Source organism: Myotis myotis, unplaced genomic scaffold (genome assembly GCF_014108235.1).
Source record: "Myotis myotis isolate mMyoMyo1 unplaced genomic scaffold, mMyoMyo1.p scaffold_m19_p_3, whole genome shotgun sequence".
Classification (NCBI taxonomy): Eukaryota; Metazoa; Chordata; class Mammalia; order Chiroptera; family Vespertilionidae; genus Myotis; species Myotis myotis.
Window position 1 is genome coordinate 38,296,497 of NW_023416335.1, and position 16,805 is coordinate 38,313,301.

The window sequence follows — 16,805 nt, forward strand, 5'->3', positions numbered from 1 at the left end:
CCGCCACCTCCCTCTCTCTCTGGGGTCCCGTGTGGCTGCTCCTCCCACTCGGGCACATGTCACTTGTCAGGCTGTGCCGTCTCGTTCTAACACCTGCCCTCACACTTTCAAGATCAGCTGGTGACTCTTTTTAAATCGTCTTTGATGATTTCTTCTCTTTCTCCCCTTTGGCAGACTGCGAAAGAGGAGACGCTCACCTTGCCCACTGTGAACCCGTTGGTGACACCACAGAAGTCTGGAAACACCTTGGACAACACCCTGCACAAAGATCTCTTTGGCGCCATCTCTGGCATCGGTAATGCTCGGCGCTCTCCTGGGCTTCACTCTGGTTTAATTCCGAAGGTGCCTTTAATCCAGTCGTTAGTGAGCTTTCAGATTAGAACTCTGAAGTCTGTGTTTCTGCTTTGGATATTGTTTTTCCTGGTTTGAATAGTTAATGATTGAACCCCCCCACCTCCGCACTGAAAAAGAGATCCCAGCGTCTCGTGAATTCTGAATTTGGTGCACTTGATCACATATTCGTACTGTTGGCTTTTTGCTAATGCCTAAGTTAATTTATCATTTTAAATCTGTAAATTGGAGTGTTTATGCTTTTAGAAAAGGAAAATCTCTGCAGGTGCGTGCGAGAGGAGTGGTAGGATTTATTTGTAGTGTTAGCAATTTAGATGAAATGTGACAGGATAATTCCCGCAGGGGCGAGTGGTTTATGGCTAGAGAACGATCCTGAGAGTGGTTTTCTAAATCTTCTTTTCCTGGAATATATTTCTATCTGAAATAATGTAACAGCAGCCCCCATGAGGAGGAAAACAGATGGCATAAATCAAGATCCAAATGGAGTCGTTTCTCCAAAAGAAAATGCCTGAGAAATGTGCTTGTTAATATTCTGAACAATTGAGCCCCCGTGCCAGCTCCTTCATACAGAAAATGATACAAAAAGTGTACGTCTTCACAGAATTGTCACAGACACATTCCTGGTCTGTCTTTATCCCTTTCTCTCATACCACACTGGGAATAAATGAAACATCTTGCCATGGCGAGTGCCTAGACCACCCAATAACGGGACTAACTCTCAGGGCAGGATGAAGGGCAGTCCTTTTAGCTGAGTGATCTGCAGGACTGTTGTTCATTCTGAGTTTATGTCCTTTCATTTTGTGTTGTTCTTGTTAACATGCTATTTCATGTAGGTGATGAAACTGCACAGAATACAGAACTGGAAACCTCATATTAATGCTGGAATTTATCCTACAATACCAGTACCAATCCTTATTCTTACTTATGTTCATGTATGTTTTTCATAGTTATACTTAACCTCATTTGGCATCAGAGAGTAAATGCGTTAGTTCATGCACACAGAGCAGAGCCTGCACACAGTGTTCCCGTCAGCCATTCTCCTGGGACCTCCGCTCTGTCTGTGCCTTGCTCTGCGCACACACCAGCCGCTGCTCCAGGCTGGAGAAGGGGCTCTCTTCAGAGGGTCTTGTCTGTGGTGGTTCACAGAAGTGGCTTTAAGTTAGACAGATGTGGTGTTGGATCCAGACTCCACCGTTTACTAATTACCACAAGCAGTATCTCTCGTCTCTTTACCCAGTGTCCACATCTCCAAAACAGAGTCACGGTGAGGGATAAAGAGCTAATACGATGTGCGCAGTGCTTGGCGTGGTAGGCATAGTGTGAACATTTGACTGCTGTTATAATAAGCACAGTTCTTTAGCATTATTAATGCTTTGTGATATACTCTCAGTTTCCTAGGGCCTAGGAGTGGGTTGAAATTTTAATTCCCTGACCAGTACTCTGTAGGATTCTTGTTCCATCTTTCACTTACATGGAACTGTGGGAATGGTCAGATTAGAATGAGGTGTTGTTTTGACCCTGTCTTTATTCTCCAGTTCCCCATGCACCTTGTTAGGTTTGGGATGCACTGAGCATGTAAAGATGAACCATTGGGTGTCTTCAGCATGACTCAAATGGCATAAATGGCCTTCAGTACTCTGTGCTCATGGTGAAGTTACTGATTTAGTGTCTTTTCACTTTTTCTTGCATTTCAAGACCTGAATCCACTTTTCATAGGAATTCACCACAACAGACTTATTTAAATCCAGGCTTTATCTATCCCCCACCCCCCATCCCTCATCTTTAAAGATTTAAATTCTTGTTCCCAAGGAATGCCTTTCAGGGAAGCCCCACCTATGAGCTGGGTTTACCAGTTGTTTTCTGGTAGCTTTAGCAGCTCTTCTTTTAGTCGTCAAGGAGTTTGCAGTTAACTTTAGATCTAGTGCCTATCCTTTAAGAGCAGACTTTCTCCTTACTTTTCCATTTAGAAGAAATCCTGTTTTCATGAATATTGAGAATGCTCCTTCAGCAGTGTTTGTTGATGTCTTTGAAATATGCTGCATGAAAATTCTAAAACTGATTTATTGCTGGATACAGACACTCTGAGACAGGGGTCCTCAAACTACGGCCCGCGGGCCACATGTGGCCCGCCAAAAACATTTATCTGGCCTGCTGGGTGTTTTTTTTTGGTTTTTTGTTTTTTTTAATATATTTTTTATTGATTAAGATATTACATATGTGTCCTTGTCCCCACGTTACCCTCTAACCCCCCCCTCCCCCCCCGCTCATGCCCTCACCCCCCCGTTGTCCATGTCCATTGATTAGGCCTATATGCTTGCATATAAGTCCTTTGGTTGATCTTTCCCCCTTACCCCCACCCTCCCCTACCTTCCCTCCAAGTCCCGACTGTCCAATCAATGCCTCTCCGTCTCTGGATCAGTCCTTGTTCATCAGCTTATGTTGTTCATTATATTCCACAAATGAGTGAGATCATGTGGTATTTATCCGCTCTCCAGTTCCATCCATGCTGTGGCAAATGGTAAGAGTTCCTTTTTCTTCTTCCTCTTCTTAAAGAATACCTTTCAGCATTTCATATAATGCTGGTTTGGTGGTGATGAACTCCTTTAGCTTTTTCTTATCCGTGAAGCTCTTTATCTGACCTTCTATTCTGAATGATAGCTTTGCTGGATAAAGTAATCTTGGTTGCAGGTTCTTGCTATTCATCACTTTGAATATTTCTTGCCAGTCTCTTCTGGCCTGCATGGTTTCTGTTGAGAAATCAGCTGACAGTCGTATGGGTACTCCCTTGTAGGTAACTGACTGTCTTTCTCTTGCTGCTTTTAAGATTCTCTCTTTATCTTTTGCTCTTGGCATTTTAATTATGATGTGTCTTGGTGTGGTCCTCCTTGGATTCCTTTTGTTTGGGGTTCTCTGCGCTTCCTGGACTTGTAAGTCCATTTCTTTCACCAGGTAGGGGAAGTTTTCTGTCATTATTTCTTCAAAAAGGTTTTCAATATCTTGCCCTCTCTCTCCTTCTGGTACCCCTATAATTCTGATGTTGGTACGCTTGAAGTTGTCCCAGAGGTTCCTTACACTATCTTCATATTTTTGGAATCTCTTTTCTTTTTTCTTTTTCGGTTGGGTATTTTTTGTTTCTTTGTATTTCAAATCTTTGACTTGATTCTTGGGATCCTCTTGTCTGCTGCTGGATCTCTGTAAATTATTCTTTATTTCAGTCAGTGTATGCTTAATTTCTAGTTGGTCCTTTTTCATGTCCTCCATGGTCTCACTATACTTATTGAGGGATTCATTAAATTTATCGGCGGTTTCCATAAAATTCTTGAAAAACCTTATAAACGTGGCCTTGAACTCTATATCCAATCGTTTGCTTTCCTCCATTTCTGCCATTTGTGACCTGTTTCTTTGTCTCCGCATTTTGGCAGCTTCCCTGTGTTGATAGAGTGGCCCTGTGCACCAGGTGTCCTGTAGGGCCCAGTAGCTCAGCCTCCCCAGTTACCTGGGGTGGACACTCTTGGTGCACTCTTGGTGCCTTGGTTGTTGTAGAATCACTGGGAGGAATTGATCTCCAGGACAATTGGCTGTGAGAATCAGCTGTGTCTAAAGTGGGAGAACTTCTGTGCTGAAGACACCCTTCTGGGGCAAGACTTGCTTCAGTGGGGCTTTGGTGCTCACTGAGTCTGCTCCCTGAGTGTGTCCCTTATGGATCTGAGGAGTTGCAGTCTGGATGGTCCCCCTCTGACCACTGGGTACAGTGGCTCCTGGATCTAAGGAGGTGCTAATTCAGCCTCTGCCTGAGGCCACACAGCAGGAGCCACGAAGAGGCTCAGCTGTGAAGCAATGCAAGCCGCTTCAGGGCCTTGGGCCTTCTCTTGGAAGTTCCGGGTCTGCCTGGTTCGGCTGCAGTTAGGTACATTCACATGCAAAAGCCTCTGCCGCAGCCTGGGTGGGGCGGGGTCTCAGGGAATCAAAGGGCGGAGAAAGCAGCTATGGCCGATTCTCCGCCCGGAGTCGCGCGTCTCAGTGTCCTGGTAACGGCTGCAAGCACCTCTGAGGGAAAGCCGCCCTCAAGTTCGCCCGCTGCCGGACAGACCAGCCTCTCCCCGTATGAGTCCTGGGTCCCCAGAGACTTCCCGGAACCGGAGTTCAGAGCAGTCGGGAGCTTGTGATTCAAAAAGACAGCCGCGTCCTCAGGCGCCACCCCCTTTCCTCGCGCGCACGAGCCCCCGTACCTCTGCACTTCACCTCCGCAGCGCCTCTGGCTCTCAGCGTGCTTTTCTTTCCTTCTAGTTGTAGAATTTACACTCAGCCAGCCTTCCTGTTGTTCTGGATGATGTTTGCTCAGTCCTTTGCGGTAATTTTCAATTGTTGTGTGAGGCGACAATTTCCCGGTGTTTACCTATGCCGCCATCTTAGTTTTCCGGCCTGCTGGGTGTTTTTGCTGCCGCTGTGTGCATAGGAATTTGTTCATAGTTTTTTTTTTAAACTATAGTCCGGCCCTCCAACAGTCTGAGGGACAGTGAACTGGCCCCCTGTTTAAAAAGTTTGAGGACCCCTGCTCTGAGATTTTAAAAGGCACACCTTCTTAGGCTCAGGGTTCCTTTTATCACCTACTCAGTGTATTGCCCTGGGATGTCTGTATAGAGGGAGAGAGGTGGACTATACCTCTTTTTATTTTACTTACATGTTGTATAAGATTTTTAAAAGTTATGCACTGGGCCAGGATAGAAAGTATAAACACACACACATAACATATAGGAACATAATTCTACTAAGCGTGTTGATTTAGATTTATTGCATTTCCATCTGTTTTCCTCAGATTAGGACGGTAGTTCTGGAATTGAGCTTAAAACTCTGAGAATTTAGGACCTAATTTTACTGAGGACCTCTTTCTCCTGAGTTCTGTGTTCTACATTATATATGAAGCCCAAGTATATCAGGAGGACTATAATAATAATTTGGCCATAATGTGTGTTTCTTTTCTCTCTCACTCTAGAAAAGGGCTCATAGTTTTTTCATAGGGTTTTCACCTGCTCCTTGTGACAATCAGTCACATCGTTTCTATTCTGGGGAGCCTCCTGTGGCAGGGGTTCACATGTTCCATCCTTCACTTACATCTTTTAATTCCTCTGGCTCTTCTTTTCTTGTTTTTAATACACTGATTCGGTTTCGGGGATGGTGGTGGATAAACCCGAGTGTTAGGTCGGGGGAGGGATTAATTTAGAAGTGTCTTAGTCCATGGCAGCTAGTTTGCATGCTGAAACCTGAAATGGCCAGCCCATGTGAGGTACCAGGTAGAGGCATCCTCAGCTTGGGCATGGGAGGCCGTGCTTACAGCTTGCTAGAGTGGTGCCAAAAGGCTCCTCGTGCCCCTGCACAGCCAGCCAGGCCTTTCCGATGGAGGCGTGCGTTTTGGTTCAGCACAGGATGTACGAGTCTCAGAGTCAGTTTTAATTATGTGATTTACACACATCTTATCTAAGCAGGAAGTCAATCAGTCACATTGAAAAATTGCACAGCACCGTGGTGGGTGCTGATTTCTGCCTTCAAATGCTGTTTTTATCGGATGTCACGAATTTTATGTCCAAGTTAGATTTCCTGTCTGCTTGTCACTGTTTATTGCAGAGCTTCCCACAAATCCTCAGTTCACATCACTCATATTGTCACGGTAATTTTTTCATGGAGTCCTCAGGCCAAAAGAAACACCTAAGGACTGTTTATTAAGTACTTAGAACCAAGTAACCTAAGTACTTATATGCTAACAGCTTAGTAGGCATTTGAAAAAAAAATACCCATAAATTTAAAGAAAACCATCTGTATTATTTTTAATAACCACAACTCTTACTAATGGGATGTGTGTGTCTGTTGGGCACTGCCCAGCTTCTCCAGTTTTGAATCAGGCTGCTCATAGCCCTCCTCGTTTTGTTCCACATTGATTTTTGCCCGGTACTTGCTTTTTATCATAGCAGCCGCCAAAAATACCCCGCTTCACAAATATATGACATCATCGAAAGGAATGTAGCATGATCTAATGCTGAAACTACAGTTTCCGACAGATGTCAGGTATCGTTGTAAACTATCCCAGGACACCCCTCTAAGTTTTCTAGGGCACCTCAGCACACAGTTTGAACACGGTGGGTGTGTTGCATGATTTAATTTTTTTTTTATTTGATAGTTGTAGGTGGTTTTATCTCTTAAATATTTTTAAAAGTCTTCATTCTCTCCCATTCTGAAACAGTATGTGCTCCTTTAGTCTTCGTCATCAAAGGTGGTTTCTCATAAGTGAATTGGTAGCTATGGCTGAATGTTTCTGATTAAAGTTAGTTTTTATCTACTTGATAGGTGATTGAATGCAACTCTTGGGCCAAATGCCTAACAGAAAAAAAATAAGTGCCATAAAAGTAATTTTTCTTTGTTTAGTGCTTATCTGTACTTTGTTCTGTCTCACCTAAACTTTGTTCTTGGCTTAATTCTCATTTAGCTTCTCCGTATACAACTTCGACTCCAAACATCAACAGTGTGAAAAATGCTGATTCGAGAGGATCCCTCATTAGCACCGATTCAGGGAACAGCTTTCCAGAAAGGAATATTGAGAAGAGCAATTCCCTGGATAAGGTAATTTCTTTTCAGATAATGTGTTTCTTATAACAAATAGATTTAGCCCAAAGTAAACATACTTCATGTTCTAGTGTTCATTGTGTGACCTTTAAAACAAAACCACAGAAACCTCAGTTAATCTGGAGTAGATCATCAGAGTAGTAATTAAGAATGGGGCCCATTCCCTGGAACCCCCTGCTTCCTGTTTCCAGAATACCAGATTCGGGCAGTGTTTACAGTTTGGCAAGTGGTTCTGGTAGGTTGGACAACTAGGGAAATCAGAATGCCACTCATTTAGAACCCCTGTGGTCTGTATGCCGGAGAACACCATTTATAACACAGCTGTCCATACACACGGGCATTGGTTCCAAAGCCAGCTCCAGAAAAGATGAATTGACCATACGGGTGATTCCAGGGTAAGGCTTCATTTCAAATCACTTTTTCACACTGCCCAACCCCAGCCCAGCAGATCTTCCTCATATTAAACCTTCTGTCTTGAAATGACTAAGGCTGACTATTTGGGACTTTGTGGGAATAGATAAAGCTTGGATTTAAACGTGAGACCGTGACAGGTTGGTCTCACTTGGCCACTGTTGTCCTAATTTATTTCAAGGTATAGGCAAGCACATGTAATAAGCTTGAATAAACATGTGAACCATTTAGGGATGTGTTCCTAGCTCTCAGAAACATGGGACACATCCTTCCTCGGCACCAGCTTTGTCATCTCATCGCGCGTTTCTGTGGCTGGCATTGACATGGCTGTCTGTAACCGCTGTGTGTAGAGGTGTGTGCATCGCAGTGTGGGGTGTGTCATGACCTGTCGAACTTCTCCCTTGACCCTGACATGCCTTCGCGTGTAGAGGGAGAAGCTGCTCAGGAGGCACTCCGCCTGCGTCCTACGCAGCGCTGGCCAGGAGGAGGAGGAGGAGGAGGAGGAGAGTGGCCAGTCAGCCAGGAAACACCGGGTCACTGTGGACTTCTCCCTTCTCACCATCCCGCCTCTGCCAGAGGAAACCTTGCCTGCGGCACCTTCCCTCCCGCTGCAGGAAGCGCGGAGTCCTCCCAGCGGCTCTGAGGAAGTGGGTGGGCCAGGTGATGCATCTGCACCCCGGTTTTGCCACTAACAGCTCCCATATTTCTTCCTTGTCTACAAATATTCATGGATGTTATGAATTAGACCTATTTATCATATTTTTTTTTAATTGCCCACTGATACCTTGAATGAGAGATAGTTTTTCACTGATCTTTCTGCTTTGGTATTTGGCAAAAAAATTTCCCTGACTTCAGTTAGAAATGTAACTTTGAGGATTTTTAAATCTTCTGTGTTTTTTAACATGAGATGCGATTCTTGTTCTTTCTTTCTTTTTTTTTTTTTAATGTGAACCCTTTGAACTTGTGAACCTGCTGTCTAGTGGCAAAACTGCCCTCGCCCTGCATCCTGAGTTTTCTGGCATTTGCGGTGTTGAGCTAAGCTGATGATGGAGTGACCTCATCAGCTTAGGGTCTTTGGCCGTGCTGTGCTGAGGTGACCCCAGTTTTTCCTGTCGGGCGCCTGCCCCTGGTTTTCCCCAAGGGTGCCCCATGAGGTAACTGAATGGCAGCAACCCAGCCCCAGGCTTTTGTGGCTGGCACTCAGCAGCACCATAGACTTCTGCTGTCTCAGCCACGGACACTTTCCTGAGGATGTGGTTGGTTCTGCAGTGTCGTCTGAATCATCTTTCCTGCTTTTCTGCATGAGGTTTTACTTGGCATTTCAGAACTAAGCTGGTAGCTCCACGATGGCCATCCAGTGGGAAAGGCTGGCGCCTCTGGCTTGTCCCTTAGAAGAGTGTGCGCAGGAGACGAGCCAGAGCTTGTGTGGATCAGCATGTGTGTGTATTCGGGGAAGGCGCCTGATGTGTGTTGACAAATTATCTCTGCCTTCCAGTCGGAATGATTGGGCTCAATTCTAAGAACCTTTCTCTTCCAAGGTAGAAAAGTGAAGCTGATTTTGTGTTACCTGCTGTTGAAGGAGAAAAACCCACCCATATTTCCTTTCTTTAGCACCAACAGAGTGGCACTTTGGGGAACGCCATGGTTCGCTGTGACAAACTGGACCAGTCTGAGATTAAGAGCCTGCTGATGTGTTTCCTCTACATCTTGAAAAGCATGTCTGATGGTAGGTAAAAATGGAGATATCTGCTTTACTTTCCTTGTTTCGGTGTTTGGGTTATTTTTTAAAGATTATAATTGGTTGAAAGGATTTAAAACAATTTTCCTCCTTGTTTGAAATACATGTTGATTTTCTAAGTGGAGTAGAAATAAAAGTCTTAATTTGGAAAAGTATTTTTATTGTTTTATTCTAGAGAATGAGTCCTAAAATGTGAATGGGACTATTTTATACATTTATGGTTAACTCAGACCTACCATCTTAACTAAAGGAGGCAGCTGCAGAGAAGCAAAGCAGCCTTTTGATTTTGTTTTAAATGTTATTGTTTAAACAAACATACTGGCAACTTACACAACTTGATTAGTCTGTTTCTTGAATTAGAAAATACAGTGTTGGGGAACCTCAGCATCTCTTCCATTTAGAGGGTGTGACATTGCTGGCTTTACCGGAAGCAAATCGTGTTATTGAAATATCCTCTCCTGAGGATAGTTTTTCCATTGCCCTTCAGAGAGAGCAGAGAGGAGGAAGGGAGGAGACAGAGAGAGAGAGAGAGAGAGAGAGAGAGAGAGAGAGAGAGAGAGAGAGAAAGAAAGAAACACTGATGTGAGAGAGATACATTGATTGGTTGCCTCGCGCACGTGCCCCTTCAGAGGCAGGGGGCAAACCCGAAATCCAGACACATGCCCTTGACCAGGAATCAGCCCTGAGACTCGTAGGTCTGTGGGCTGATGCTCTAACAACTAAGCCACAACGGCCAGGGTGTGCCTTTTATATCAAGCTTCCATTTTAGCAGCAATACAGCCTGATCTTACAACTCAGATGTTAGGAATAGCATACCTGTCCTTAAAGTGCTTCAGAACTGGATTGTTTCATTATTCCGTCAGTTTGTTACCTTTAAATAACTAGTTAAAAAAAAGAACAAACAAGATTTTCTTTGATGACCAAATGCAAGAGCACTGGGCACTTATTCTGATATTTGGGTTATAAAGTTGAAATTCTTTTCATTAAGTCAAAAGTTCTAAACTTTCGATTATGGTAGTGACTTTTAGCCAGCTATGATCCTATTTTTCCTATGTTGAATGATTTTTTAAAATATTTTAAGTTTCAAATAATAAATATGGTTTATAACATAATTGCTTTTTAAAGACAAATACCAGAAATTTTTCATCCAAGTGAAAGTTATCCTTTAAAGTCGGCCCTTTGGAAGGCCATGCACAGATTTTAAGATACAACAACCTCTTCAAAAGAGTTTTATAGTATTTTTTAAATTACCTGAAGTTATTCATTTCTTTCCTTTATAATTAGAGTTTTTTGTGTGTCATGTTTCAGAAATCTTCAACTATCTCTAGGATCATGAAGATATTCTCCTATATTTTCTTTAAAAGCTCTATTATTTAAATTTTCACATTTAAAGCTTAACTACCGAGAATGGATTTTCGTGTATGGAGTGGGGTAGGGGAGAAATACTCTTCAGCATAGTTGACCAGACAGACAACAAAAATCGATTGTGTAACTCTGTGTCTATTCTTTCCTTTATTCCACACTTAATGAGCACCTTCCACATGCTGGGCCCTCACGCTCTGCACCTTCTTGTGCCTCCTCCCTTCTTCATGGAGCTTGGCTTGCTCTTCCCCCTCTTCTCAGCCAGTAGCCTGGCCACTGACTGGCCACACATGTCTGCAAGTTGACCTGGAGAGGCCCACCAGCACTCAGTTGGCTCCCTGGGTTCTCACAACACCAGGATGACCAGGTTCAAATAACCAGAGTCTGTCACTCTGGAATCTAAACTCAAAACCCCTGAAAAATGGAAGCTCCCTGACCCACCCTTGTCACTGGCCCAATAGGCCAAATACAGCTTTTAAAATCAGGTGTACTAAATTGGAGAATAACTTAACTTCCTGAGCCTTCATTAGCTTCTCTGTAAATTGGAACTTTCTGCCTCTGATTGTGGTGAGAATTTGGTGGTATACTGTATGTGACATCATGAGACCACCTAGCACAGTGCCCGCACATAACAGATTCTCAATCTGTATCCCCTGGCTTCCCCATATGTCACTGTTCCTGGCAATGCAGAGGAACAGGCCATGCATCTTCCTGCGCCACTGGCATTCTCTACAGCCACCTTCTCACTCAACCTCAGGCTCCCAAGTCAATGTCTCAGAGAGAAATCTCTTCACCTCAATGTAAAGTACTATAAGAATGTACGAATATTTAACTATCAAATGGTAACAGTCTGTGGAGTGTGCTAAATGGTTAAGGGTCATACACAGAACATACTTCCTGCGAATAAATTTGTAGAATTTGCCTTAATTACAGTGTACAGGTGGTCTCAATGGAGAGTAAGTGTGGGTTCTCCATTAGGAGCGGAGTGCGGCATTGTGTGGGGGAGCAGGCACTGCTTGTTCGGAGGTCTATTTAGCAGTAGCTGTGGAAGCTGAAAATGCACATACCATTTGACAGAGCTAGTTCACGTCTAAGAATCTGTCCTGTAGACGTAGTTGGACAGGTGTGCAGACACCCATGCGAAAGGATGTTCGTTGAAGCACAATTCATAATAGCATAAGATTAGGGGGGAAACAAGTAAGTGTCTATCAGTAAGAGCCTGGCTAAATCAGTTATAGTGGAATATTATGCAGCTTGAAAAACATTGAAATAGATCTAGGCCATATTATTGAATTAAAACTCAAAGGGCAAAACAGTGTGTGTAGTATACTATGCATGCTTCTATGTGTGTGTGTGGAGGCCCGATGCACAAAATTCATGCACTTGGGGGGTGGGGGTGGGGGGGTCCCTCAGCCTGACCTGTGGCCTCTCCCAGTCCAGGAGCTCTCGGGGGATGTCTGACTGAAAGGCTCCTGCCATCATTGCTGCACTCGGCAGCTGTGAGCCTGGCTTCTGGCTGAGTGGCAGTCCCCCTGTGGGAGCACACTGACCACCAGGGGGCAGCTCCTGCATTGAGCATCTGACCCCTGCCTCTTCCCCCTCTCCCCGCCCCCTCCCCACCCCCCCCCTCACCCCCCGTCAGTGCACGTCATAGCGACCGGTCATTCCGCTGTTGGGCCGAAACTGGCTTTCTGACATCCCCCAAGGGGTCCCGGATTGCGAGAGGGCGCAGGCCAGGCCAAGGGACCCCACCAGTGCAAGATTGGGGCCAGGGAGGGACTGTAGGAGGACTCCAGGGCATGTCCCGCCTGGCTCCCTCAGTCCCCATTGGCCAGACCCCAGCAGCAAGCTAACCTACTGGTCGGAGCATCTGCCCCCTGGTGGCACATCATAGCAACTGGTCGACCAGTCAGCTGTCTGCCCCCTGTTGGTCAGTGCACATCACAGCAATGGTTGAGCAGCCTTAGCGTATCATTAGCATATTATGCTTTGATTGGTTGAACCAGACAACCAGACACTTATCATATTGGGCTTTTATTATATAGGATAGCACTAGATGATGTACAAAGAAATTAAACCTCAAGGTTCAAACATAGCTTCTTTAGATTGAATAAGCCCGTTGTATGTGTTATCCAGATGGGTCACTGTGGTTCGTCCTCTGATTAGCTGTAAAAGGGGGCAGGGTTTGGAGGCCTATACTCTGAGATCTCGTCCCATCTCAAAATGTACAGAATGCGCATCATGATTCTGACCTGATAAATGTTTATTTTCTAGATGCTTTGTTTACGTATTGGAACAAGGCTTCAACATCTGAACTTATGGACTTTTTTACAATATCTGAGTGAGTAGTTTTGTTTTGTTAATTGCCTCTTGATTTTCCCTGGCCAGTAAGGAGGTGTGAAGAATACTGTGTAGTTGAACCAGGAATGCAGATATTCATATCCATACTCTTAAGCTATTTCTCCTGGACCTGATCCCAGCACCTGCTCTTATGAGCTTATGACTCAGTGGTCAGTGACCAACCTTAAATTATTAGACATGAGGTTGTTATAAGAGGTAACTACTAGTACTCTTGAGTATAAGCCATTTTAATAAAATAATAGAAAATGTATTAGCTGAGTTGGGTGGATGCTGCATTAAGTTGAGTCTAACCTATCTCAATAGATGCAGAAACTGAGATAGAAAAATTGCTATAATTTTTAAATGTAAGATAAGTAAAATCTTACATATTACATATGTTATCTCATTTTTTCTCTTTAGTTTAAGTTTCTGGTTTCTTTAAGATCATTACACGAATCCATAATCCATTATCCAGAACTGCTGGGGCCAGATGATTTTCCAAATTCAGAATTTTTTGGATTTTTGAAAAATTTGCATATAGAGTAAACTCCATAAGACCTCAGCAGGGTCTCAGGCAACACCCACGGTCAAACACATTACTGTTTCTGCAGTTAAAAATTATTCCTCAGTACTGTCATTATTCATAACCATTGGGTAAATCATAACTATAAGTAGTTTTATGTTTGTTAATGGGGTCCTGATTCACGGCCAAATGAATTTGCACAAACTCAGTTGGAACCCTATGGTGCTCTGAGCTTTGTGCGTTTGGTTCATAGTCTCATGACTATTCTCTCTGATGATTAAAGGTGGGAGTTGTCACTTGGTGAGATGGAATTCAGCATCAGAAGAACTTACTGGACATTATTTTAACTGCTTCTTATTAATTATATGCTTTTTTAAAAATCAATATTGTGGGTATATTAAAACAAAACAAAAAATGATGTCTGTAAGGGGCCAGTCTATTTACTTAAGCCAAAAGAGAGAGCTCCTTACATAGACTTGAATGAGCACGGATAAGCAACTCAGAGCAGTGCAGTAAGGCATAGTTTCCATGGTGGTTTCTAAGGCACACTGCCTGGGTCAACATCTGAGCCCTGAGTGGATGGACAGGCCTATGGGTCTTAAGCCTTTCTTCTGTGTGGCTTTCACCGCCCACCACAATTCTGGCAGCAGCATAATATGGGGCCTCTGTTGCAGGTTAGAAATTTTATCTTGGTTTAGAGGGGCCTTCCAGAGAATTTCTGACAACCCGAAGTAAGGGGCTAGTATCGTGGTCAGCAAATCACGGCTCTCAAGCCACATGCGGCTCTTTGGCCCCTTCAGTGTGGCTCTTCCACAAAATACCACGTGCGGGCGCGCTCGTTCAGTGCTATTGAAACTTCGTGGCCCATGCGCAGAAGTCGGTGTTTTGTGGAAGAGCCGGTATTTTGTGGAAGAGCCACACTGAAAGGGCCAAAGAGCCGCATGTGGCTCTTGAGCCACGGTTTGCCGAGCCGCAGTTTGCCGACCACTGGGCTAGTAAGAATTTATTGAATGTGTTATTGTTGATGGGCTTAAATAAACCAATGCATTGAAAATAATTTTATCTTCGTGTTTCCCTGATAATCTTTCATCCTGTCTGCAGAGTCTGCTTGCACCAGTTCCAGTACATGGGGAAGCGATATATAGCCAGGTACTGTGGGGGTTTCAGTTTCAAGTATTATGTCATTTTCTGTATTACTTGGATCTGAATGTGTGGGAATTGTCATCTGTGGTGATTGGCAGTTGGGATTCTCATAAACAGCCATGAAGGCAGTTGGCAGGTCTTTGGACTGCTACCATAAAATCTGTTTGCATCTTTCGCCTACATTCCTCCTGTTTCGTTTTTCTCATGCATATCTCTTGGAAAGATCCTCCTTTGTGGCCTGTTGCTACACTTCTAGCCTCGCTTCCAAGTTCTCCCTCACGTCCTGTTCCTTCTGTCTTCTTTTTCTCCTCTCCCACTTCCTCCTGGCGTGTCTTCTGGCTCTTTTCTCCTTCCCCAATTATTTCTCTTTCCCTGTTTTACTTTCAAAGATTTTTTTTTTTTAACCATTCCGTCTTCCAACTTCAAAGACACTAATTTCTCATCTAACCACATTCCTTTTTCCTTAATGAGAGAATGTTTTCGGTCCATCTCAAATGTGTTTGGACTTGCGCACAAACTCTAAAATTGAGCCTTTCTCCTCTGCTTCTGAGTGAGCTCCCCGGGCCTTTCGTTTTTACCCAACCAGAGCCCTGTGTGGAGTATCATAAACCCACACTGCCCTGTCCCACAATAAGCGCTTGGTTCTGCCCTGAGTTTGGGGAGAGCTAGAAACCCATTGCTGACGGGACCCAGGCAGCTCCTTCTTGGGAGGTACTTCCCGGAGCACATCTTGTTCTTACCAAGCTCTTACCCCTGCCCTGTAGCCATTCAGTGTGTCTGTGTTTCATTCCATGCTGTGTGTTCTGTGATAATGTACTTACGGGGTCCTGGTCTAAATATCATATTTTTCTAATGCTATTGTTTTTAATAGTTTAATTATCAGTAAACATTTGTTTTAAGAAAATCTTTAAAATTTAGTTGTAATTGAGTTATTTTTCTCTTACTTATAATTTTGTTTAGTAGTAATGAAATAGGAAAGAGATTTTTAATATGTTTTCTGTCTGCATGAAAATTTTGCTTTTTATGTTAATGTTGTTCTTCTCTTGGGATATTTGAGAAATTTTCAGAATTACGTTTTATGTTAAGTAAAAGTACATGTTTTCTTTTAAAAAGGCCAAATTTAGAGAGAATATTTTATGCTTTCCTCCTATAATATTTTCTATTTTTAATAGAAATAGGTTGGCACTTAAAGTTCTCTAATCTTAATTCTTTTATTTTTATCATAACAGTAATTTTTACATTTGAGATTTTGAGTACCAAATGCAAGTATACACAAGGTATCCACATACAGTATATCCCCTTTGACTTTGTCCCGTGGAGATGGGCAGTGTATTTGTAACAAAAAGGCACTGAACCAGGCAAGCTTCCCACCCTTCCTGCACTAACTGTGACCTACGTCACAAGATGACATTAGGAAAATGTGCAAAATAGAATAAAATGCCTCAGAGCTGAACATGGTGAATGTGGGAAGCTGACATTTTTCTGCCCCAACAAAATATTTTAAAATTGGGTTTTGTGAAACTGTTAACTTATTTTTCAGTGACTACACATTTGATTTTTTAAAAGAAAATCCTCCAACTTCATAAGTACCTTGTATATACTTGCATATAAAAGTATGCATCTTTTGACCACCTTAAAAATGGATGAGCAGGGGATAGTGGAGGGCTGGGGGCGGGGGTGGGGGGGGGTGTGGCGCTTTGTCACGTGCTCTGTGGAAAGACACACCATGCTTTGTAGAAAATCACCACGGTCTCTGCATGGGAAAACGATTCTGAGCGGTGATTTAAACGTCATCAGTGTTTGCTGTTCACGGTGGTCTGGTTTAATGAGTACTGCGCCTTCTCATTGTGTCACCTTGAAATCAACCAGCAGCATGCTGCCCGATGAGATCCCATGCATGCCCTGTTCTACTCCACACGATAACACAATGAGGGAGACGGCTGGCTAAGGGATGGGGACAGGCGTCATTCCAGCACTGGTCTCATTTTTCTTCTGCTCTGGTGGTGGTACACAACAGGAATTTAGCTGTTTGATTGCTAACCCAGATCACTTTTCTATTTTCTTTACTTGACTGCTGACAAGTTTAACAAAGTGTGTGGCTCTTCTCCTTCCTGCCTGGGTAAGAATAAAGGTGTTAAAACTGCTTCATATAACCCTTCCCATTGCATGTTTGTTCTCTGTTTCTTCCAATGCATTATTTTAATTTTAAAAAGTTTTTTTTGTTCTTTAACAGCATATATAATTCAAAAAGATTTGTGGTGTTTTGGCAGTTGACAGAACGCTGACTTTAGCACCATGTTGGACTGGTGCTCAATTTTTTTC

The 16,805-nt window shown here is 43.5% G+C and overlaps 1 protein-coding gene across 27 annotated transcripts in view; it reads left to right on the forward strand.

The window, feature by feature from the left end:
• Positions 1-16,805, forward strand: part of DOCK9 (dedicator of cytokinesis 9) — a 262,250-nt gene that overhangs the window by 201,647 nt on the left and 43,798 nt on the right. For all 27 annotated transcript variants that reach the window (XM_036301868.1, XM_036301874.1, XM_036301880.1 and 24 more), the window contains exons 33-37: positions 175-295; positions 6,830-6,963; positions 8,989-9,103; positions 12,752-12,818; positions 14,442-14,489. In XM_036301868.1, the coding sequence (XP_036157761.1) occupies positions 175-295; positions 6,830-6,963; positions 8,989-9,103; positions 12,752-12,818; positions 14,442-14,489 (485 nt within the window). The remainder of the gene's footprint in view (positions 1-174; positions 296-6,829; positions 6,964-8,988; positions 9,104-12,751; positions 12,819-14,441; positions 14,490-16,805) is intronic.